General features: G+C 40.2%; 1 protein-coding gene across 3 annotated transcripts; it reads right to left on the bottom strand.

Annotated features, from left to right (window-relative positions):
• Positions 1 to 571: 571 nt before the first annotated feature.
• LOC131251649 (ribosome biogenesis protein BOP1 homolog) lies at positions 572 to 18083 on the bottom strand. Of its 3 annotated transcripts, XM_058252502.1 has the most exons (19): positions 17908 to 18083; positions 17414 to 17582; positions 10229 to 10348; positions 10019 to 10135; positions 9749 to 9903; positions 7602 to 7719; positions 7363 to 7464; positions 6948 to 7104; positions 6510 to 6618; positions 6295 to 6397; positions 5745 to 5895; positions 5459 to 5591; positions 5259 to 5365; positions 4729 to 4796; positions 4529 to 4594; positions 3959 to 4181; positions 3758 to 3842; positions 1760 to 1938; positions 572 to 1085 (listed from the first exon to the last, which is right to left on the bottom strand). In XM_058252502.1, the coding sequence occupies exons 2-19, from the start codon at positions 17555 to 17557 to the stop codon at positions 1000 to 1002; spliced, it is 2223 nt and encodes a 740-aa protein (XP_058108485.1). In that variant the 5' UTR covers positions 17558 to 17582; positions 17908 to 18083; the 3' UTR covers positions 572 to 999. The 3 variants fall into 3 exon arrangements, with proteins under 3 accessions (XP_058108485.1, XP_058108486.1, XP_058108487.1); XM_058252503.1 differs by lacking the exon at positions 17908 to 18083 and having other exon boundaries at positions 10222 to 10348; positions 17414 to 17560; XM_058252504.1 differs by lacking the exons at positions 17414 to 17582; positions 17908 to 18083 and adding an exon at positions 10624 to 10639 and having other exon boundaries at positions 10222 to 10348.
• Positions 18084 to 23984: the final 5901 nt, after the last annotated feature.

The following is a 23984-nucleotide window of genomic DNA, read 5'->3' as shown; positions in this document are numbered from 1 at the left end:
TAAAAATAAATTTTAACGAGCTAAAAAACCATATACCTATTTTCCGATGAAAAATAAGTTGTTTGTTTTTTTTAACGTGCCTTATTTTAAAACGAAACTGCTCTTGCAGATGCATGCAATCACCCAAAAACCATTTTCATTAGTTAACATCGAAGAAGAAGGGAATCGAACTCACGTGCGTCGGGAGCACACCCAAAATCACCATAAATATCAAATTTTAGTGATATCACTCCACTGTGGTTTGATGAAAATAAAACCCCACACAAACATCAAAATTCGTGTGTATGCCCACTTGATAGAATTACCCAAAAATTACAGTATGCCAAAACTCAAGTGGGCAGCATAACACACAAATTTTGAGGTTTTTCGGTATAGTTTTATGAGGTGACCCACCAATGTGTTCAACCATTCGTATTTTTTTGGATCAACGCCAAACAAGGACTTATGTAGCTGATGTTCGAGGTGGATTTCATACACACATAAAGTCAATTTCCCCATGGTAAAGAAAGTGACCTTGTTAGGTACCTAAGCAAGTAGGCAAGTGTTTTCCATAATAAAATAAAAATAAAAATTGAAAGAAAACCTCTTTTTTTTCATTAATTCAATTTAAATCTCAATTACCGCACAAATTTGATCAAAATCCAAAAATTCGATGCAAACGCATCAGGGCTAAGAGATGGATATACTAGTGCAGACCAATACAAGCTACAAGCATCAAGCACACCATAAAACCTGTGGCCAGCACCTTCTCCGCATAGCTCGTCTTGCAATACAACACTCCCCTGCCATTTCGAACCCATTCAAAGAAAATCAACCGCCATTAATTCGATGATCTCCGATAACCAGTTCACAAATTTCTGGGTTGAGAGAGAGATCTTCCCATCCCCCAATTCTTCTGAACCCTATGATCTCGTAATAGACATCCCTCGGTGCATTCTGGTGAAAGTAGCCGACCCCAAATAGTTGGGAGAAGGCTTAGATGATGGTGATGATGACATTTTAATGACAGAAGAGCTTGATCACTGAATCTGCACCTGCAGTGAATAACCATGGCTGCCTTGGATGGAACTTGCAATCCATTACCCCTGCAAACAAAACAAATCACACCATCAACTGAACGGTGTTCTTATTGGATTGATGACCGTGAAATTAAGGGTAAAGGGTTAAAAGTCCGTGGGGGTTCCCCTTTGTGGATATAATCTTCTTGTGGAATGATGGGCCCCCTCGCAAAATCCCATCAGTTGCAATGGTCCCCAACAGAGCAGGGGCCTGTCCTGATGGGTCCCACAGAGTATCCATCTACTTTGGTGGAGTGCCAAAGCCAGACCCCACACAGTTACTGCTATAGATCAAATGGATTTGAACCAAAGAAGAATAACATGGTTCTCAGCCTGACAATCTGCAGGGTCCTGGGGCCTTGTGTTTGTATCAACAGGGCCTATGGTCAGATGGTTTGAACCATTTCTCTTATGAGCCCCACAGTTGACGAACCACCACCCAAAAATCTGCTAGAAAGGAAACTTCTAGCCATCCAATCTATTTGCAGGGTTCAACAAAGGCAGGTGCCGCAGGTCACATAAGATCAATGTTCTGGATCACCAAAACATGGCCGCAGTTACATGGGACCAGGGCCTGAGAACACTACATATAGTTTCTCTGCACCAAACTGACTTCAGGACACAACTCAAGCAAGACAACAGAACATGAGAGAGAGAGAGAGAGAGAGAGAGACAAGAAAGAGATCCCATACAACACTAACCTCGGCCATTGGTGCTATTGTGCCCTCGGAGAATTTCCAATGGAACGATAAGAGGATTCTGGTTAAGATCTGAATAAACCATGCCATGGAAGACATATGCCGTGCAATCCTCAGAGCATGAGGCGAAGAGGGGGTATGAACGATGGAATGCCACATTCGTAATGTCCTTGGGGTGACTCCTGTAGATTTTCGACCAGAGAGCATAAATCTTACGAAACATGCAAAACTATCACAGTCAATCGAAAACAAAATAAATGTGAGCAGATTTCAGCCCATCCAGAAGTGCCACTAGATTAGTAATGGTTCAGCTACTTCAACAGAGCCCGCCCACTCATTTGGGACTAACTAGAACAGGAAATGGCATTAAGCAGATACCGCTCTCCTGCTTTAGAAGACACCATGGTACATGTTCTTATCTAAATAGAAAGTTGAGCAGAGCAGCCCCTATACCATCAGAAAAGGAAACACCCAAACATCACCCTATCCTGCATTTAGCTCATGGCCATTTCGAAGGTGGAGAAAATAATTTGTGATTTTGGAATTTCTACTTAACGAAATTTCAAAAAATAGCAAAATAGGGCTGTGTCATATTGCAAAGAAGCAGCTCCTTCATATCCACACTAGCACCATTTAATGAATTTTGGAATTCGAAATTCCATAGATCACAAATTATTTTTCTCATGGCCCAAGCCAAATCCAAACTATAGTTGCACGAAGCGTGAAGTGAAGAGGCAACAGATTCAGCTGAGTGAGCGGGGATGCATCTGTTTCAGAATTGAACCAAGTATTAATAGGCAGGAAAGAGGAAGTGGGAGCGAGTCTGAAGCGTGATTCAAAGAGGGAGTGGCACTTAGAAGGATTGTGCAACTAAAATGCAACCTAAGTGCCGTTGTAACAGATTACACTTGAGGGAAAATGTATAGAAGCAACAATCTTCTCAGGATGCTACAGAAGCAAATCTGCCCCATGACAGATGATAAAATTCATTTATATTGAATCAAAACTCAGTTTCGGAGTGTGACTCACCCTGGACTGGAACCAGCAGTGCTCATTCCGATTTGGTTGATAATATGCATGTTTCTGACTTAATTTTTTGTTGTTATCTCAAGCAGCACAGGATGATGGGAGGGTCAACCCAATACCGTTCTTGCTTCTTTTTTGTTATTCTTTGGGGAGTGTCGTTCTTCCCACAAGTCAACTCGGTTTGGGCCAAGTTCATTGGCCTTGGGCTGAAAACTCAAATTTTTGAACGGGACCAGACCTGGTCGAAGACAACCCTAGGTTCAACCCATTGAATCACAAGGATTGAGGTCCCCTCCAAACCAAGTTTTACTCAGATTAGCCTCGGCTCAAACTCCGTCTTGATGCCAATCTGCGTAAACGACCGCCATTCACTGAAGAAGTCCAAATTTACTGCTGATTTTACTGATAACACTGTTGGGATAGCCAGTCATTCCAGAGAATGAAAGAAAGGGAAAAAAATGGCAAAGAGAGAAGCCAGTTGATCTTGAAAGAATTTCAAGGTAAGATTTAAGATTGGAAATATAGAATGATCAGCATACCAGTTATCATATGCTTCATTTTGCTCATTTTTTAACAAATCCTCATTAAAGTAACATTCATTAGTAGACATTGAAGGAACCAACTGATTGGCGAACTTGGGGTATTGTAAAATTGTCAAGGGTGTATCCAATTGTTTCGGCTTTGGGTGGAAAGACGTGATGCATTCAGTCCAAATCACAGGTCTTGTCACATGTGTGATTTAGGATTGACGAAGTGGGGGAACAGAAGCCACATGAAGCAGGTTCTGTATTCTGCACTATCTCAGGCAACAAGACCCTTTTCTAGAAGAGAAGGACAACAAACCTTTTCTCCACCAGACACACACTGATTGCAAATCAGAGGAGCTTCCAAATAGGCACTTGAGATGTCAAAAGCATTTTCACAAAGTTAAAACAAATAAGGACTTCAGATTTTGCCTAACTTTTAGAGACGTACTTTAAAATCCGATATGGCTGAGACGAAAGATCCATGTCAAACCAACACAGTTTCCCTTCTCTGCTCCCTACTATTACATTATCACCTGCACAGAAGACACCTCAAAAATATTTTCCACTGAAAAAAGACAGAAACCCCCCTCTTTACTTACATATTTTTTTTAAAGATCAATATATAAAACAACATCTGAAAATAACTTACCTGCAGGATGAATTGCAATGGAAGAAACCTCGCGCATTCCCGTTTCAAGCTTCTTGATGAGCTTTTGTTTCAACAGATCATAAACACGGACAGTTTTCTTCGTCGCAATGAAGAAAACGGAACGAGATGGATGGAAAACTGCTGAAACCGGAAGGCCGTGCAATTTCTTGAAAGGATTCTGTGTGAGCTTCTTTGAGAGTTGGTGTATCAGTATTGCTCTTGTGTCACGTGCACAAATAGATCAAGGAATGCCAAATGTAGAGACTATGTAGATGTGATATTAAAAGAGGACTGATCATCTATAGGCACCTACACCACTCCTTATGGTACAGGGAATTTTTAGCCTTTGGATGCATTAAACGGGTGAGATAAAAATAATAATGATCACATAATGCGTCCAACAGTAAAAAAAGGCCCTGCACCACAAGGAGTGGTGCAGGCGCCTGTAGGTGATCAGTTATCATATTGGAAATACTCCAAGAATGGCACAAAGATATGAGCCTGGAAAATCCCCAACCCACCATTCAGAAAATATCACTAACCCAATAAAATAGAATAAAAGCTTCCAAGGATATCACCCGGCACAACTGTAGTGAAGTAGTCTCCTTTGCGATGCCACTCAACTGAGGACACACTCTGCCAGAGCTCATGATGATTTTCATTAGAAAGCCGAATAAAGCATTTAAGTTGATGTTAATACAAAGCTCTTAATAAGGTAAGACAGATAATGGAAGAGCGTAACAGGCTCAAGAGTAGATACTATGAATTACCTTAAGATGCTTCAACCTGATACCATCATGCTTGTCATGTTGAACCCAACTCACAGTGAATGTGCTACCTGCAGATACAGGCACTTAAGGTTACACAGATTCATCTGGGAGGATCACAGGGCACTGAGCAATAAAAGATGCATAGTTTGTTGAAACTCCAAACTCCATGCATGTGGGGGCCACAAGTCAGTGATCCAGATCATTGATCTGATGGACCCCGCCATGGATGGGAGATGCTCAAAAATCTTTCAGGTCAGAATATTCTAGCCCTTAAATTTTTAGCCCGGACAACAGATGTGTTTTCCATCAAATGTGGACAACAGATGTGTTTTCTTTTCTTAACCATCTATTTGTAGGCATCATTTAAGGCTTACAACCTGCTAATATGGGAATTTTTGGGCATGCCCCATTCACAGTGGAGCCCAACAAATCATGTCAAAATCACCAAACCATGGGCCCCACATTCATGGAAAAAGATATCATGGCAGCATAATTCCTTGAAAAACTGGAAGGTAGTTATATTAACTGACCAGAGTCATCTGGTACTGGAGAAGCCTCAACATGCAGCAGTTCTTTAATTTTTTGCTGTTCTTCTGCACTTCCAAGTCCTGTGTTCAAAAGAAGCATATCTTGCCCACTTCATCAAAGTATAGGACAGTCAGATTTGGAGAGAATAAAGGGTTTCCCAGACAACATTAACCACTACAAGAAACAATGCAATAGGGCTTACACACAAACAGCCAATATAGGAAGCTCGGGCAAAGGATTCCATGCTACATGCTGGACAGCTTCATTGACCTCCCAGACTCTAAGGCATCGGCCAGTTTCAACCTCCCAAATTCGAACAGTTCCATCCATCGAACCTTTGGAACAGAAATTCATACTCGAGAGTTACGTTATCTTATGTGAATAATACATGCAGGTTAAAGAATATTCATTCATGAATATTCAAAAGGGTAAATTGAAGGTTTAACAAAAAAAAAAAAAAAGTTAAATCTAGGAATAGTATCCCATACCAGAAGCAATCCATTGACCTGAGGATTCAACTGAAATTGACAGAACAGCACCACTGTGACCTCTATACTCAAGATAACAAGTCAATGGGTAGGGCTTTAGATCTTTCCGACTCGGTAGCTTGGGCTTCAGGGACTCAGGATCTATGTTAATCTGAGAAAGTGAATAGTGAATAGAAGAGGAAATTTCAGTAAGACATCTTTGATGTTTTCATGGTATCTGCGCAGAAGCTTCCGCTGAGAATGCGAGTGCATAAAAATGGGTTGTAGCCATTTTTCATGCAATCTGAGATTGGAGTGTAAATCAAGTTGTCAACACTATCAGCTCGAGAGCCCGCACAAGCTTTCAAGCCACTCAAATCATACACTGAATGAATGGTTATCCATTTCGATGAAACATCAAACATACACCCAACACACAATATGGCATGCATCTCAATGCAGCATTCAGGCTAGTTCAGAGGCAAGGTGTGTAGAACTATGGAGGAACAATCCAAAGAACAACTGATAGAGCACAGATATCACTTCTTCGCATGTGGATTTAAATACTTACACGTTTCTTCCGAGTTCTGGGGCATAAATACAAATCCAAACATCGATCAAAACCTTCCTTTAGAGCATTCTCATATGCCGGAACACCTCGAAGAGACTCAAACCTGTTGAGTACACAGGTGAAAACGATTAAGAAATTCCATGCATAAAATGAAAAACAAAAACAAAAAAAGCCAAAGAAAGCATAAGTTGAGCAGAAGCCCACAATACCAATACCTTTTTGGAATAAACTTTGGGCGATCTTCCTCATACATCAACTGATAAGAATTGATCTCCTCCTGTGTAGGAATATATTCTATGGAAGGGTTGTATGACTCTTCATGGCCTGTGAATATAAACTAGATTAAAATTCAAGTCTCCAGATTCTAAATTCAGATCTCCAGACTCTTTGCACATAATTTAAGATAAGAGAGCCTAGGGGGAAAAATCTCAGAAAAACAAAAGTAGGGCTCCCAAGAATGGTGACTATATATTTTTTTATGGATAGAATGGCGATTACAATACATATGCATTTATGCAAATGTGGACTGCAACCTGAAGGAAACCAAGAAAGGAGTTGACAGGTAGGAAATTCTGAAAATTAAAAGCAAAACCAATTGTATTCAGAAGCTTTACATGCTTTGAAAAAGGGAAAGTGCATTAAGAAGTAAATACCTGCCAATTTTGGTTTTGGAGCAGGAATATAGCTCAATCCATGTGATTTATCAGTTGAGCTGGAATCATCTCCCCACAATAGATAAAAGCTTGGCTCCTCCTTTGGTTTGTCGAATTTTATTAACCCCTTCCGAATTGCTCGGACATACTCAACAACCTAAATTCATGAGAAGCAGTTAGCACAACATGAAACACAGAACCAGCCCAAAAGGCAGATGAAGCCATCTCTCTCTCCATATTCAGCTGAAAAAAGGACTGCCACCAAAGAGTTTAAAAGGCAATAAAATGGGAAATACTTGCAAGGATAGATCTTTCAAAAGGTAATACATTGGGACTCAACAAAACATTTCTATACTTATATAATACAGAATATTCATCGCTTCTTCTAGGTTGCAAATGGGGCATGCAGACTTACTTTTTTATGTTCCCATTTAGAGGGAATAAATCGTCTCTTTGGCTCAGGCGCATTTGACAGCGGGTGATTCTTCTCATCCCACGCAAACCAATCAACATACGGCTGCATGGGAAATATACAATTTTCAAATTTCTTCACACATAGAATGAAGGAAAATGATAATGATGGTGATAATCAAGAATCACAGCCACATAGCATCATTTATCATAGATAACAAGAGAGAGTGGCCAGTTGCAGACCGGATATGGATCGACACCAGCATGAGGTGTCCTTCCTTTCAGCAACCTACGGATCATTTTAGTCTCCTGTTTTGTAAGCTCCACCTCCTCATCATTGTACTCATCATAAATCTTTCGCCTGAATATTACAAACACGGAGAAACATGCTTTCAAGAGAAACAATAATCATAATGCTAACAGCAGCACTAAAAACAGAACACACAGATAAAATAAATAAGAACAGCATACCCATGTAAAATATTAAAAGTTAGAGATATAACAAATTCATATGCAGTAGAAAATTAAAAACAAAGATGCAATCCATGGCATGGATCTGATGCATGCCACTCTGGATGTGAGAAACCAGAGTCCCGAAAAAACTCCTAGATTGGACAAACTGAACTCATTCTTTGGCCGTTGGACGAGGAATTTTTTTTCTCAAGCACCAATGAAAAGGCTACTGATTGAATATTGCAAATTTGCAGCATGGGAGATTTTTGGTGCACCAGCATCCACTTGATACTCACCGTATCAATGTTCTTATTATCAAACCATGGACCCATGCCCAAGGAATTTTTTTTTTTTTTTGGTAGCTAAAGAGCTCGATGTTGAAAAGCAGGTTGTCTACCATCTCAGTGTTGCATGAAGATAAAAGGAATTTCTATCAATTGCAACATCACAGTATCCAAGAACAATTTTCATGGAAAACTGACTTGGCACAATCCATTGGTTCATATAGAATCCATGTCCATGGTGTATCAAAAAACACTCTTTTCGCTAAGCACATATAATAAAATGGAGTGTATGTGTATTCTTAGGAAGGTCCTGAGAGTAGATAATCTTAGGAAAAGAGGAATGTGTATTCCTAATATCTGTCTTTGCTGCATGGCGGAAGCAGAATCGGTGAACCACCTCTTTATTCACTGCCCCCTTACGCTTCAGTTATGGTCAGCGGTTTTTTCTTCGTCCAATATTTCTTGGGTCCTTCCCTCCTCTTCCATCGGTTTGCTTAAAGCCTGGCATGGGGCAGATTTCAGTAAACAGAAAAATCAGGTTTGGAGAATGTCTTTAGCGGCAGTGTGGTGGGCGATTTGGGAAGAGCGTAATGGGAGATGCTTCAAAGGGGAGTCTCATGATGTTGGGTTTATCATTAAGAAGGTTCATTTCTTTATAGTGGAATGGGCCTCCCATGCTCTGCAGCCAGGCAGTAGCACTTTGTTTTCATTTCCTTCTATATAGGCATTTTGGTCTGCTATCTCAGCGGGCCAATCCCTCTTGTATCTTTTCTCTTTTATAAGATTTCGTCACTTCTCAATATATATATATATATATATATATAAAATAAAATGGAGTGAAAGGGCCCACCCCGAAACCTAGGGGGTACTAACTAACAGCTGAGTCCTCAATCAATTTGCCAATAATCACTAAGAACAAGAGATCCTACATCAGAAAACAAATCCAACATTACAGAATTAAAGGCTATGAATAATGAGGTATTAAACAATGCTCAGGCCACGAGATTGAACAGTACATTCAGGTTTTCCATTTGTACAATTGGGGTCCATAGTTCAGTGATCCAAAATGTCGCAATGATGGGACTCACCATGGAAGGCCCATACACCAAAACCCCCAAGATTGGAAGATCCTAGCTATAGAATATTTGGTCTTCATTGGTTGAATGGGAACTGTTTCTGTAATTTCCTTTTCACACTTTCCTCGTCCACAGCCTGCTGATAGGTTTAGGATTTTCCCCTCTAGGAAATTTTTGAAGCAAAGACAATTCAGAATTAGGCCCATGATATTGTCGGTTTGGATCACTAAGACCTGGTCACCACTTGCACAAACTAAAAAGCCGAAAGCTACTGAACAATCACTCTGCCCGAGCATTGTAAAATACCTCATGAATAATAACTCATTGAGCTGTCATAAAAATTAAAACCAAGCTCTATATTTTGAGAATTTGGGGAATATTTCCATGAATTTAGATCAATGACATTAATCCCATATATCAATTCAAACTGACATGAGATACTTCTGGAACTCAAACCACCACTAGCAACACCACTTTTTTCATATTAGAGCAGTTATTCTACCACCAAAGGTTGAAAATGAGGGTGTGCGCATAGAAAAAATGAGGTCTAAATATCATCTCCAACATAAAAACTCACCAATTTTTAGCATCATCAACCCCTGCTAGAAAGGAATCCAACTTATCCTTTCTCGCCTGCTTCTTTATCTTCTTCCCTGTAATGTCATACCCAATGTGCTCCTCATCCTCATACCACTTCAGTGGTACATCTCCAATGGTATTTCGTGGAGCTACCTGGAAAAGTAAAAAATAAAAATAAAAAACAGAAGTCCAACACAATAAAAGACTGATCGAGAGATGAAAAATATATAATTAGATGACATTTCTGAAGCAGGAATATACTGCAGACCTCATCTTCTGAGGAGTCACTCTCTTCAACTCCCCGATGCTCTTCAGTATCTTCATCTTGATCTTCCTGGCCATAATCCTTATGCACATCCCCAGCTTTGTCATTGCTATCTAACCCCTGCAACGAAGAATCTTGAATTTGTCTCTAAACAGACAAAAAACTTTTTGCACCAAACGCTAATTTAATTTACAACAGAAAATTACCATGTACCTCGTCTCCTGAGGATTCACTCTCCTCTGCACTCTGATATACTTCATCATCCTCATCTGAGGCATCCTGAATAAATCTATCCTCTAACGAACCTTTACCCTCGTCATCCTCAACAGGATCCTACAAAATTCCAACATTATCTTATGGAGGTACATAACTACAACAAAGAAAAGAGTAAACATACTTTAGGGTGCAAAAATAGACAAATCATTGTTACTCTATGAAAGAAAGAAAGAAATTGACTAATACAGCAAGTTAATCATAAGTACAAAGTTCTTATAATTGGCCGTCTAGACTCTAGGGAGCAGACAAATGATGATCATGAATTTTTGTATCCTTTATTTGTTGAATGAAGAAGACGTAAGCCATTTGTTTATGCATTGTCAGCTTGCTACCTTTATCAAGAAGCAGTTCTTCACTTTGCTTTTCTTTTTCTTTTTCTTTTTTATTTTTTGGACTGGGGTGATGCCAGGTTCAATCGCTGCATTTTTCAAAGCTTGGGAAAAAACTACTAATAATCGAAAAGGGAAATAGTGGATTTTTCTTCTTGAACAATAACCATGATATTACTAAAAGAGAAAAACAAAGACATGGTGAAAGACGATCAAAACAAGGAAAGATTGCCATGAGGTGAACCAAAACGAGTGTCCCTCTTGTCACTCAGCACCTTGGGGAGGATCCCATATCCCCAAAATAAAAGGCAACAATGGAATATAACAAAGACAACCTAGGGGAAGCTAGGCAACCGAAGTCTCTCCTACTACCACTCTCGTGAAGAATCTTTGAAACTGAGAAGCCTTGAAATTCATATCTCACTAATGCCCATCAAGCAATCAATTATTTTCTTATAACATCGCAAGACAGGACCTCTTTGTTGAAAATCTTCCTATTTATTTCCTCCCAATTCCCATAGACACCAGATAATGGGATAGGGAAGCATATAGTCGCACAAAGCACAGAGAGAAGCGGCAATGGATTCATGTGCGGGAGTGTGGAAGCATCTATTGGAAAGTTTTCAAGTACAAGTAGGTAGGAAGTGGGAGCGGGAATGCGAGTTTGAAGCGCAATCCAAAGAGGGAGTAGCACCTAGTTGGAAGGACCGTGCAACTAAAAGGGAAGCACCTTCCATAATATATTACCTTGAACAGAAAAGCAGCACCCCAAACACCCAATAATGAGGCCTTTCAGTGATTCGATCAACACCAATGTTTTAAATATCGATGATATTGGCCAATATATCCCACGATATCTATTGTATCCCACCTGTGTGATACGAAACTCACAAGTAGTGCGATATATCTCACATGTTCGATTCGGTGAGCATTTTCGATTTTCAATCCTTTTTTTTTTTCAGTAAACCATGTTAAATTAGCGTCAAATTGTTACAAATAAAGGGATTGGGAACTTCAATTTTAAGATTTGGAGGAGATGGGCCGAGTTGCGGAAAGTTGAAAAAATCAAAATTTCCCACTTGGCCGCAAATCAGTTGCAATCCTTATGTCCAAACATAAAATCAAACATGTATGTAACCTAATCTAGTGATTCTTCTTTTGCTTTCAAATGTATTGGTTGTGTTTCCACACGTCTTCTTATATTTATAAATTATATGAATGAACTTTGAATATACTTGTATCAATTCAGTTAGACAACGCATAGATTAAGACCCCATCTAAAGAAAACCTATTATGTGCACATATTTTTTGTAATGTTTTGATTTATTAGTGTGTTGATGTGTTTTTTAACAATCACTGAAGTTTCATTGAAAAAATCGACCAATTTTCCTATGTTTCCAACAACAACGATACATTACGCGATACAACCGATATATCCCATGCGATAACCGATACGTATCTGTATCCCAAAGGTGCGATACACAACGCGATGCCGATATTTCAAACACTAATCAACACCCAATCAATTCTGATTGGGGTGAGAAAATGGTTCCAAACTTCCTTCACAAACAGGCAATGCAGAAACAAATGATCAATGGTTCTCTCAACACACGAAGCAAAAGCTAGAGAAGGAAAACAAAAAAAAAACAAAAACAAAAAGACTTTTGTGCAAATTGTCCAAGTTCAGAGACTTTTCATAGCAGTCCTTTTGAATGCTTCCACCTAAACGGAATTGGATTGCCCCCACAGTCTAACCCAAGGGGGAGACTCCCCATTACCATGTAAACACTGGCAAAATAAAAAGAAGATTTTGAAGCGAAATGGGCCATTGTGAGCCCTCCACAACCTCCAATAGGGATTATTCACATCCACAGGCACCTCATTCAACATGGCAATCAGGTCGTTTAAACCATGGAACTCCTCTAAGATTTCAACAAAAAGTCGTCTCACTCCACCCCAAGATCTCATAGAGATTACCTAATATGGACCCCCCCTTTCAAGGGCGATATTCGAAGAAGATATAGAGAATAAAGTAGAATAAAAGAGGCCAGAGCTTCCTCCCACACCCAACGATCCTCCCGAAAAGGAATTCTACCCCACAATGATGACCCACCCAGGTCATTGGAATATTCCCGATCAATATGGGAGAGTGTTGAGAGAGAGAGAGAGAGAGAGAGAGAGAGAGAGAGAGTGTGTGTGTGTGTGTGTGTGTGTGTTATGTTTTACACTTGTTTTTTATGGGATATTATTGGGTGAGGGTGTATTGTCTCTGGGTGCTCCTCTTGTGCACCATAAATTTTCTGTTTGAGGGTTTTTATATAAAAAGTAGTGCTGTCAATGGGCCGGGCCTGGGGTGGTCTTGGCCTGGATTTTGAACTGTTCTGGGTCAGGCCGTCAGGCAGGGCCTATTCAAAATTCTGATTTTTCAGGCCCAAGCCCAGCCCATTGATTAAAAGGATATTATGGGTTAACGTGAGAATTAATTCTCGACAACCCTTCTGTCCAAAATGCCTCTTTTCAGTTTTCTCTCTCCTTTTCTCCTCTTTGAAAAATTGTGAATTATGAATCTCTCTATGGAAGTTAGCCTTGTTGGCTGGGATTTGGACAATTTGGCAACAGTGGAACAATGGAACAATCTACAATTAAGCAGCTAAAGATGAAGATAATTTCCAAGAGGCAAAGGGGAAGGTTATTGCCTGGGCTAGTGGAACTAGTTCTTGTGGGGATTGTAGCAGGGATCACTTTGTGGGGGGGGGAGTGGAGACATTTCTTTGTTTGAGACAGATAAGATCTCTGGTCATCTCCTCCTTTTGTTTCTATTCAATGTTGGGTCCTGTACTTTGGCTTTGCCCTTAACCAGGTCTTCTTTTGATAACAATCTGCAATCTTTAAAAACTAATAAAAAAATTGGTCCCCATAAAAAACATGCAGGCAAACCTTTTTCATTTGTTTTCTTCGCAACCTTCAAAAGATTCATGCTATTCACCCACCTGCTCTAGCAATACAATATCTCTTTTCTAGTGTGTTGTGTAAGTTTTGGATAGGATTGAGAGAATCCAAAAGGACTTCCATTGTAAAGGGGTGGAAAGCCATCACACATTCCACCTTGTTGACTGGAATGAAGTATGCAAACCAATTGAGGATGAGGAGCGGGCATTAAGTCATTGAGCGGGCATTAAGTCATTGAAGGCAATGAATGTTGTGCTTTTGGGGAAGTGGCTTGTGGCTTTGACAATTTGGTACAGAAACTAATAATGTATAGAGATATGTCAGATCATGTTAAGTATGGGGAAAAAGTGGCAAGTGGCTTATTACGGCTCCATCTTAGCACAGAGCTTCCAGGGTGTGGAGGGCAATTTTCATAATTGAGGGGCTTTCTTACAAAATGTTGAATTGTTTTAGGGGATGGTGCGAGAATTCACTTCTGGGAGAACATCCGGTGTGGTAATCGTGCTCTTTGTTTTGCATTTCTGCTCTTGTATAGGGCTATGAGGGTAAAGGATGTGCTAGCGTGTGAGTAATACAGTCTATGCAGCAACTCTGTTTCATGGAGCCTGCAGCTTAGAAGAGGTCTATTGACCAATGAATTCAATGAATCTTGGGATTATTACAGACTCTCAACAGATATAGTCCTTCTCCTCAGGTAATTGATAAATAGAGGTGGGACAAAGAAAGCAATGGATCTTTTTCGATGAGATAATTCTATTCATCCATAGTCAGAAAGGATCCAAAAGGAAGTTTCCACGCCTCTAGTGTGGTCTTATCAGGAACCTCAAAGCGTGATGGCATTTGTGTGGCCAGTCAGGAAGGAGGACGTCTTAACCATAGATCGTATGAGGAAGAGAGGTGTGGTGATAATTAGTGTCTGGTCTTTGTCTCAACTCTCAAGTAGGTTGAGTCAATGAACCATCTTTTCATGAATTCAGAGCATGCTTCATCAATGCGGAACCACTCGAAGAGAATCTTTGAGGAATCATGGGTAATGTTGGGGTCCATCTCTTCCCTTTTCTGAAGCTTGGGAGGACGTCTGCTTAGGAAAGAAGAAACCAGTTTCGTGGCATCTCGCTGTGCTTGGAGAGTTATGGTCACTTTAGAAAGAGCGAAATAACAGTCTTCCAAAATTTAGTTCTAAAAGGGTGAAAATCCAAATTGCTGCACAGGAGAAAGTCATTGAGTGGGCTCGCAGAACTTTGGTTTTCAAGGATTTTAGTCAAGGAAAGATTCTGAATTTCCTTCCCTCAAAAAAAAATGTAATTCCCTGTCACAAGCTGACCTCTTATCATCATTTTTTATGTCTTGTATCGCTCTTTGGTTCAGATTTCATCATTTAAAAAGATGTATGACATGGAGAAATGAAACTGTAATGTGATCTTTGGGGAAGTTTCATGAAGCATGATCCCCATCAAGCAAGTGGGGAATGTTTACGGTGATTAGTATTGTTTATTTGCTGGAACACCATCTGAATGTGTCCTAGCACAAAAATTATGGTGCTTGGACAATCCCAGTCAGCCAACATTGTGAGCTTCCCCATTGACTCTGGATAATAGCTAAACTGTCTCCCAACCTCCTTTTTTTTAGTGATTCTCACAACCTTGCATTATCAATCAATTTGCAGTATACTGATCGCACAGCTATCATAAGCCATCCAACCACTTAGATTTTTAGGCCATGGCCCATCAACAAGATCGCAAACCAAATAACGGTCCTAACTTTTGTAAACGAATGCAACACTATGATGGTATATATTTTGGTTGACTTACACGGAACTCCATGAAACACATATAACATTAACATTCCAAGCTGAAATACCGACCAACTCTGAGACTTTAGAACTTTTAGCCGTGGAATTTCAATAGAAGTGCCCTATTTTTGGCACTTGAATGGCAATTCCGTAACATAGTTTAAAATAAAATAATATATTTATAAAAAAAATAAAATAAAATAAAAAACATAGAAGTTGACAATTCAAGCTTAAGAAAATGAAAATAGGAGCAATAGATATATATTATAGAGAACTTTGTGTACATCCTGTCTACAGTGCAAGTGATTAAAGAGTTTGTGCAGCACTTTTCAAGCTTATTGGAATGCTTTCAATTTCTATCTTATGCAATATTGAGAGGGGCTAGCAAGTTCTCCACAATACAGTAAATTGTGGCAACTCACGCGAGGTACGTAGCATTCAAGCATGACAATCCAGTCCATCCAAATTGTGCACCTCACGTTATGGCAAGCATAGCCCATATAAGCAAACATGATAGGATTTTTATTATTATTATTTATTTATTTTGAAAGGTTACGAAAACAACATGATAGGATGTTCTTAACCAAGGTTACAAAATACCATTTGAATGTACTGTAATGCCATAATGCAATGTGTATTTATAGTGATACATTTTTTATCAAATATGGCATATTCCAACTTTATCAATCTCTGTAAAATATTAATTCATAGTGCAAATTCCTATATGTACGGCCAATACGTTCTGATATCACCATTTGTACCATAATCCATCAACGATGACAAATTGCTACAAGAGATACTTAGGAATTAGGGGTTTCCAAAACACAATACAAATGTTTTTTTGTCAAATCATGCAATGAATTTATTGCAGCGCCCTGATATTAAATAATATATGCCCATATTTCCAACCTTCTTCTTAACCATCAGGTTTTGTATGTTCAAACCGAACCTTCCATCCATTTTCTTTTCAACCATCCAAATGATGGCCGTTAAATGGACAGTTGCAATCGTCAGACTAGTGCCATGGCCTACACCAAATCCTTACAGAGCCCATGATTTCAATGGTATGGAATGGATACTGTCAGAATTAACTGAACTGTGTCAGATATACAATTCATCTAACACTGTTGAAGAATTATAGGATACGTGGGGAGAGGCTTTACATGGTACAGGTAGGTTTTAAATTCTAACAGGCAGAGACACTTGCTTTGGTAATCCAGATCATTGGTCTGTTGTGTCCCACTGTGGATGAACCACGCCCAAAAAAAAAAAAATCAATCTCAGGAATCATAAAGTTCCAGCCTGTGGCCTACAAGTAGATAGTGTAACAGAAATACATCAATCCTCCAGTCCACATTCAACTGGAAAAAGTAATGTCGAAGGATTGGTGGCTAGGTTATTCCGATCAGAGAGATATTTGTGGCATGGTTTATCCATGATGAGACACAACATAACAATGGTCCAGACTACTGAAGCATACACTACAAAAAACAGGGGGCATAATCGTATGATTCCTCTTGAAAGAGAGGATACGAAGTATATAAATAAAAAATAAAAATACAAAAGAAAAACACCAAGGGTGCATTTGGATGTCCAATAAACTTCAGTTGTGGATGGAGCATGCCCAAAAAACAAAATCAACATATGCAAACTGTCGGCTTGTGGCCTACAAATAGACAGTCAATGACAGCAATACATCAATGCTCTAAATTCAACAGGAAAAAACGTCAAGAGATCAGCAGCTAGGACCTTCCAAGGTTTTTGGGGCATGGCCTATTCACAGTCAGACACAACAAAAACAAAAGTCCAGATTACCAAAGCATCAAAGGGGGCATAATCCCATACTTCCTCTGAAAGCCAACACGCTTAAACTGCAAACGGAAATGAACCCGCAGCTTGTTTCCTAATGCCAATCCAATCATATTTCGTAACACTACTCCAAAATCCATTTTACTAGTACCAGATGAAATGGAACATTTCAAGTTGATAGCCATCGCAATCTAAGTCAATTGTACTTCCAAACACAGCCAAGGAGCTGGCCGTTGAGCTTACCTCGTCAAAGGAAGGGGTGGGTGGCTCTGTTGCTTCGCTGTCTTCCGACGGAGATTTCTTTCTTTGGTTCTTATTCTTCTTCTTCTTCTTCTTCTCTTCTGTTGCATCATTGGAAGTAGAACCATTTCGTTGCAAAGACTTCATCTTTTTCTGATATAAGATAGATTCGCTAAAACAAGAAAATACCGCAAAAATCAGCAAAAAGAAAAAAATAAAATAATACAAATAAAATAAATAAAATAAATAAAAGCACATTACTCCTCCTTCTTCCCAATCCCAAAATTCAGAAAAAAAAAATTAAAAAAAATACTACAGAATAACCCCAAATAAAAGCAAAAACGGAAATTTTTTGTCATAACCCAAAAATCAGACAAAAAATATATAAAATTAAAACAATTATGAGTATATTACCTTCTCATTCTTCATCGTCACCCAAAAAAAAATCAAAGAAAAATTAAGAAAAGAAGGAAATAATACAAACAAAATCGCATTACTTTCTGCTTCTTCTTCTTCTTCAAATCAGTGAGTTTTTATTCCGCTTCTTTACTGGACTCGTGAGCGACAGCGAGACCAGGGTTTCCACGGAGTAGAGGAGGTGCCGCCGGTGCCGGTGCCGGTGCGAGAGATTTCAGGGGTTTTGAGAGAGGAGGTGCCGATGCGGGAGGTTTTAGGGTTTTGATAGAGGAGGCGCTGATGGACGAGGTTTGGCTGGTGTCGCTGCCACTATCCCGGTGGCTAGTGGTCGATCCTCCGTGGCCCCACTATAAAGTATGTGTTTTATCCATGCCGTCCATCCATTTTTACATATCATTTTAGGTCCTGAAAATAAAAATTAGAGATATATGAATATCAGGTGGACCACACTACAGGAAAACAATAGTGATTGAATACCCACCATTAAAATCCTCCTGAGGCCCACTATCCTGTTTATTTGACATCCAATCTGTTGATTAGATCATTCAGACCTAGATTAAGGGAAAAAAACAAAGATGATCTTGATCCAAAACTTTTTTGGCCCCAGGAAGTTTTTAATGATGGACGTTCAATCAACATTGTTTCATGTGACGTGGTCCACTTAAGATTGGAATATACCTCATTTTTCCGATCATACCATAAAATGATAAAAAAAAAAATAGATGATGAAACATATACATCATGATGGGGCTCACAGGGCACCGACCACTAGGCTAGTGGCAGGATCACTAGCCAATCCACCCTCGGCGGGTATGCGGAGAGAAGAGACTGTAGTGATTAGAACAGAGTACGGTTAGAACGTGATCAGTTTTTTAAGTTAATATTTCATCCACCGTCTGTATAGTTGCATGATTGTAAGTCAATCGAGACCATTTAAATCATCGGTCATGTTTTTGATGAAGCATCCACGTTGAAAACCAAGTATTCTAATAATTCAATGGTTCCTATTAGTTGGATGGTTAAAAATAAAATGATTAAAATTCCAAATTCATAGAGCCAATCTGATGGTTCCGGTGGTTGGAATAAGTCTGGATCTGACCTATCCATGATATGGTCCATCACTTATGCAATACGGATGTGGTCCATCACTTATGCAATACGAATGGTTCTCATAGGCAAAGTTTACGTGGATGAAACTACAATCTACGAAAATAGTGGCAAACAATCAGGGTAGTCTAGCAACATGGACGAGGCCAAAGATCCTATGCAAGAAGTATTGGAAACGGATCATCAGCTCCTCACCCTGCCACTGGCCAATCGCTAGTGGTCGATGCTCTGTGGGCCCAAACATGATTTTTTTTGTCTCATCCATGCCGTCCATCCATTTCTCCAGATAATTTTATGGCATGAAACCAAAACTGAGGTAGATCAAAATCTCAAGTGGGCCACACAGTGTTGATTGAACTCTTGCGGTTAAAAACTACTTGGGAGTACAAAAGTTTTGGATCAAACTGATATTTGTTTTTTACCTTCGTCCAGATCCGCATGACGCAATCTATAGGGCCCTAGAAGGTTTTTAATGGTAGACTTTCAATCACTGCCATTTTCCACGGTGTGAACCACCTAAGATTTTGATCTATATCTCATTTATGTGATAAAGTATTAAAATAGATGGACAGTGTGGACAAGACGTATAGATCCTGTCATCATCACTGAGCCAAACCGCTTAAGGTAGTCTTGTCCTCAGTGGGCACACCGTGATGTGTGTATACTATCCGCCCTTCCGTCAGATACGGCATCTCAAGTTGGGCCTCGAGCCCAAAAAACTAATGTTGGATCTGTTTTATTTTGGAGCCCGTACCTTGATCGGTCGATTATGAGAGAAAAGGGATGTACGACGTAGATAAATAGATACATCACGGTGGGCCTCATAGATCTGGTAAGATGCAATCCACTCCGTTTTATTTTTCCTGTTTTGCAGCTCAATTTTTGACATGATTCCAAGATTAAGCATATCCAAACCTCCATTGTGCTTACAGTTGGGCGGGGGACAACAGCTCAACCTATTTGACTCGTTCATATCCGACTTGATTTGAACCTCATGGGTGAGCCAATTGGATTTGAGTTGACTTCGTCTAATCTGAATTCAAATCAAGTCGAGTTGGAGTCGCCCAATAACTCAACTTGACTCGACCTAAAATCCAACCCGGGTACTGACTCGTCTCGATTTGAAACTCGACTCATATATATATATATATATATATATATATATATATATAATAAAGTAAAATAACTCAGATCCAATATTTCAATTCTGAGATGTGGTGTAGCTGATGTGGAGGCGACAAGTATGGTAAGTGAATCTAGGTTTTGAGTTATGATTTTAACCTGTGGATATCCGCTACACCCAACTCGACCCGACTTGATACTTGTGATTAGGTCGGACTTGGTTTGGCTTAGTCTAGGGCAGACCCGGACTCGGATCGGGTCACGCATGCTGGATTTGGTATCTAGTCTGGTCAAGTTCGGGTCAAGCCTATTTTAAAACCGGATCGAGTCAGGTCAGCCCTAACTCGGTCGGACTTGACTTGATGCCCAACTCTGGTTGTGTCATATCATATGAAACAATGTGATTGAACGCTTAGCATTAAAAACTTCCTAGGGCCCACTTTAATGTTTTTTGTCACGCCCCAAACTTGAAAATCGGGCTCACAAAATTCTCAATCATCGAATATGGTGCCGACAGCCTCCGTAGTACCTGAGAGCCCATACGCCAGATTCCGATCCTGGAATCCTACAAGGAGAATTTTTTTCTATCATACATTTATCTCGTAAAAAGCATAACTACAAGTTTACCCAAATCACAAAGGCAACATTATCACCACATATCCAGTAATATAAACATTTGAATACAGTGCTGAAAGGAAAATATATATATCGAAAATCAAAGTTCCAGTAGACAGTTGCACGCTCAAAGCTCAACGCTGCTGCAACCTAACGTCACATGCACGCATCTATCGTGCATAAGCTTATAGAAATCTTAGAGGGTGGTGTAAGTGTGTACACAAAATAAGTGTCAAGTATGCAATATCTGTTGGTAAGTCCAAAAACATAATAAATCAATATCATATACTGAGGAAGCAATGCAGATCAGATATGCAATGCGGAGACATAGTAAGCCAAATATCATATATTGAGGATGCAATGCAATATGTAAATCTTGACGAGTCCATGAATACCGTCAGTCGTATCTAAGCCATACAAATGCAGAAGCATAGCCACCCAAAATGTCATATGCTGCAGATGTAATACAATATATGGTGCAAATGAAATTACCAAGTTGTTGTGTGAAGTCAAGATGATAGTATATAGTATCGCAGGCTATGGGCTCCATCATAAGGGACTTCTATCCAAACCAATCTCATACCTAAATTTGGATAGATACACTCAATGTGGTAAACTCCTGACCTCAGGTTAGTCGCACACCCCAACCAAAATCATGGTCATTGCGAAGGTACATATATCAATTAGTTGGGCATCACCAGCCCAATTGGATAGTGAATAAATGAATGAATAAGTAAAATACCGAGTATGCAACTCCTGCTCAATAAGTCTATATATTAATACTGTACATCTCAGGGGTCATCACTGGGGTCTAGTACACCATACACGTGATCGCCGCCCACTAGACGCGCAACCGTGTAAGTGGAAGAGACCTCACTATCCGCCTGGCCAATAATTAACCAATATCTACTCGGCACGTCAATAGCAAACTCATTTATGAGCTGGTCAAACTCAGTTTAGTTATGCCCCCTACCCTCTGGCGGTAAGGCCACACCCCCTTCCAACCAACCACGACACAGTGGGAGACGCGATCTACTGGTATTCGGTACTCGGGCGATATGTATCCACTCGATTTAGACATTGGAGCGTCCCTTGGTCACAGGAGTTTAAGGAGTTTCACCCACGGACATCTAAAGTGCTCATATGCTCAAACCAAACATTTTCGGTGACCATCTGGCCATCTACGATATACCTGTGGAGGCCACAGCCCTAATGTTGCTAGGGTGCTAAATGATCATGTCACAAAATGCGAGACGCATGAGCCATACCATCCAGTCACACATCAAACATACGCGTACTACGCGCTCATATGGGGCAACTTCCTCTCTCAGGAAGTCTCATAAACAATCAGCCCAATAGCACATGTTATGTTCAATCACTCCTCATAATAAGCATGCAGATGATGTGTATGGGCATGTGTCATGATGCTATACTATCACGTACTCACAATCAGTATCGATAATCGATATAACAAAAGACCTAAGGGAATGTCACAATGTGGACATTTAACCATCATTGCCCATCGATGTAGACATTTAACCAACATCGCTCCCAAGGAGTGACCCTCATAGGACCAAATATATAGTGGACCCATGGCCTCTCACAAGGGCCTAATATATATCACCATGAGCCTCACTCAAGGGCCTAATACATATCATTATGGGCCTCGGCATATGGGCCATAAATACATCGCATTAGGCCTCACTCAAGGGTCGCATATACATCACAATGGGCCTCGGCATATGTGTCATAAATACATCACATCGGGCCTCACTCAAGGGTCGCATATACATCACAATAGGCCTTGGCATATGTGTCATAAATACATCACATCAGGCCTCACTCAAGGGCCCCAAATGCATCGTATTGGGCCTCGCCAAATAAGTCACAAACACATCACCTGGGCATCATCAAATGGGCCTCATATACATCAAGTGGGCTGCATCACATGGGCCTCGTACATATCACAATGGGCCTTAAATATATCACAATGGGCCTCATCATATGGGCTTCTTATAGAACGTATTGGGCCACGACAATGGGTCTCACATACATCAAGTAGGCCGCATCAACAGGCCACACTAATGGGCCTCATATACATCAAGTGGGCCGCATCACAATGGGCCTAATATACATCACAATGGGCCTCATTACATGGGCCGTAACAAAGGGCCTCATATACATTAGGTGGGCCTTGCATCACATGGGCCTCCTATACATCAAGATGGGCCTAATACACATCATGGTGGACCCCACGCCCCATGGACGATGTGGATATACTTTAAGGTAAGGTCTACGTCTGTAACATCATGGATTTTCACTGTTTTGGATTTCCAAAATTCCTTTAATTTTTTTTATTTTTATTTTTAATTTAATTAACTTATAATATTACTTATTAACCATTATGACTCAATGTTAGTGTATACAGGGGTGGTACTAGTAAAGAACCGCACCAGTCCAATTAATCAGTCATAGGAAGCCAATGAATCCACCCGATCACTTGAACATCAGGTGTAGTGTAACATCCCGCCTAACCAGAACAGTGTCATGGGGCGTCCACGTAGGATTTGCCACAAGACCGTTCATTTAAGCTACTCGTAGTGAAGTATCACAAATAAATTAGACCAAGATTTGCCCAATTGATTAGACCAGACGGGTCCTGATAGAACCTGGTGCGGGCCTCCAAGCCAGATGGTCATTTATACCTAGCGACAGCCCCTGCGGGCTGTACCGCGATGCGGGAAGGTCAAAAAAATTTAAAAATTTAGGGAACAATAGAGCTCACTGGGCTTGTGGACCTTCGAGGACCACTGACCCAGTGGACACCCAGAAGTAGGATCTGGCACTGACTAAATGCACCCCACTTATACCAGGACCGGAATCTAGCGCTCGCAAATGAAGTTGAGATACAAGGCTATCCAGCCATCGGATCTCTTCTACATTTTCAGGGGAGGTCTAATGAATTTTCTTACACCCATCCACAAACTCTGGGACCCGATCGTGGAACGGTGATCGTTGATCGAAAATCAGGCCCGTACGACCAAACTCCATATTCGATCGTCTCCAAAATTTGCGTGACCCTTCATCAGGCCATGGAGCAACTATCCTATGAATTTTATAACCAGAGGGCCACCAGAACCACTCCAATCACCAAAATAGACCCCATAGGGCCATTTGAAAATCGGAACCGTTTACTCAAACCCAATAACAGTTCATCCGTTTGTGTCTGAATTTTATATGGCCCCTCATTGGGCCATAAGGCACCTACACCAAATTTGGTGGGCAAGGGGGTGTTGGGTCCGCCCCAAAGCCA

This window comes from Magnolia sinica, chromosome 7 (assembly GCF_029962835.1).
Source record: "Magnolia sinica isolate HGM2019 chromosome 7, MsV1, whole genome shotgun sequence".
NCBI lineage: Eukaryota > Viridiplantae > Streptophyta > Magnoliopsida > Magnoliales > Magnoliaceae > Magnolia > Magnolia sinica.
This window is presented reverse-complemented; position numbering and strand designations above follow the sequence as displayed.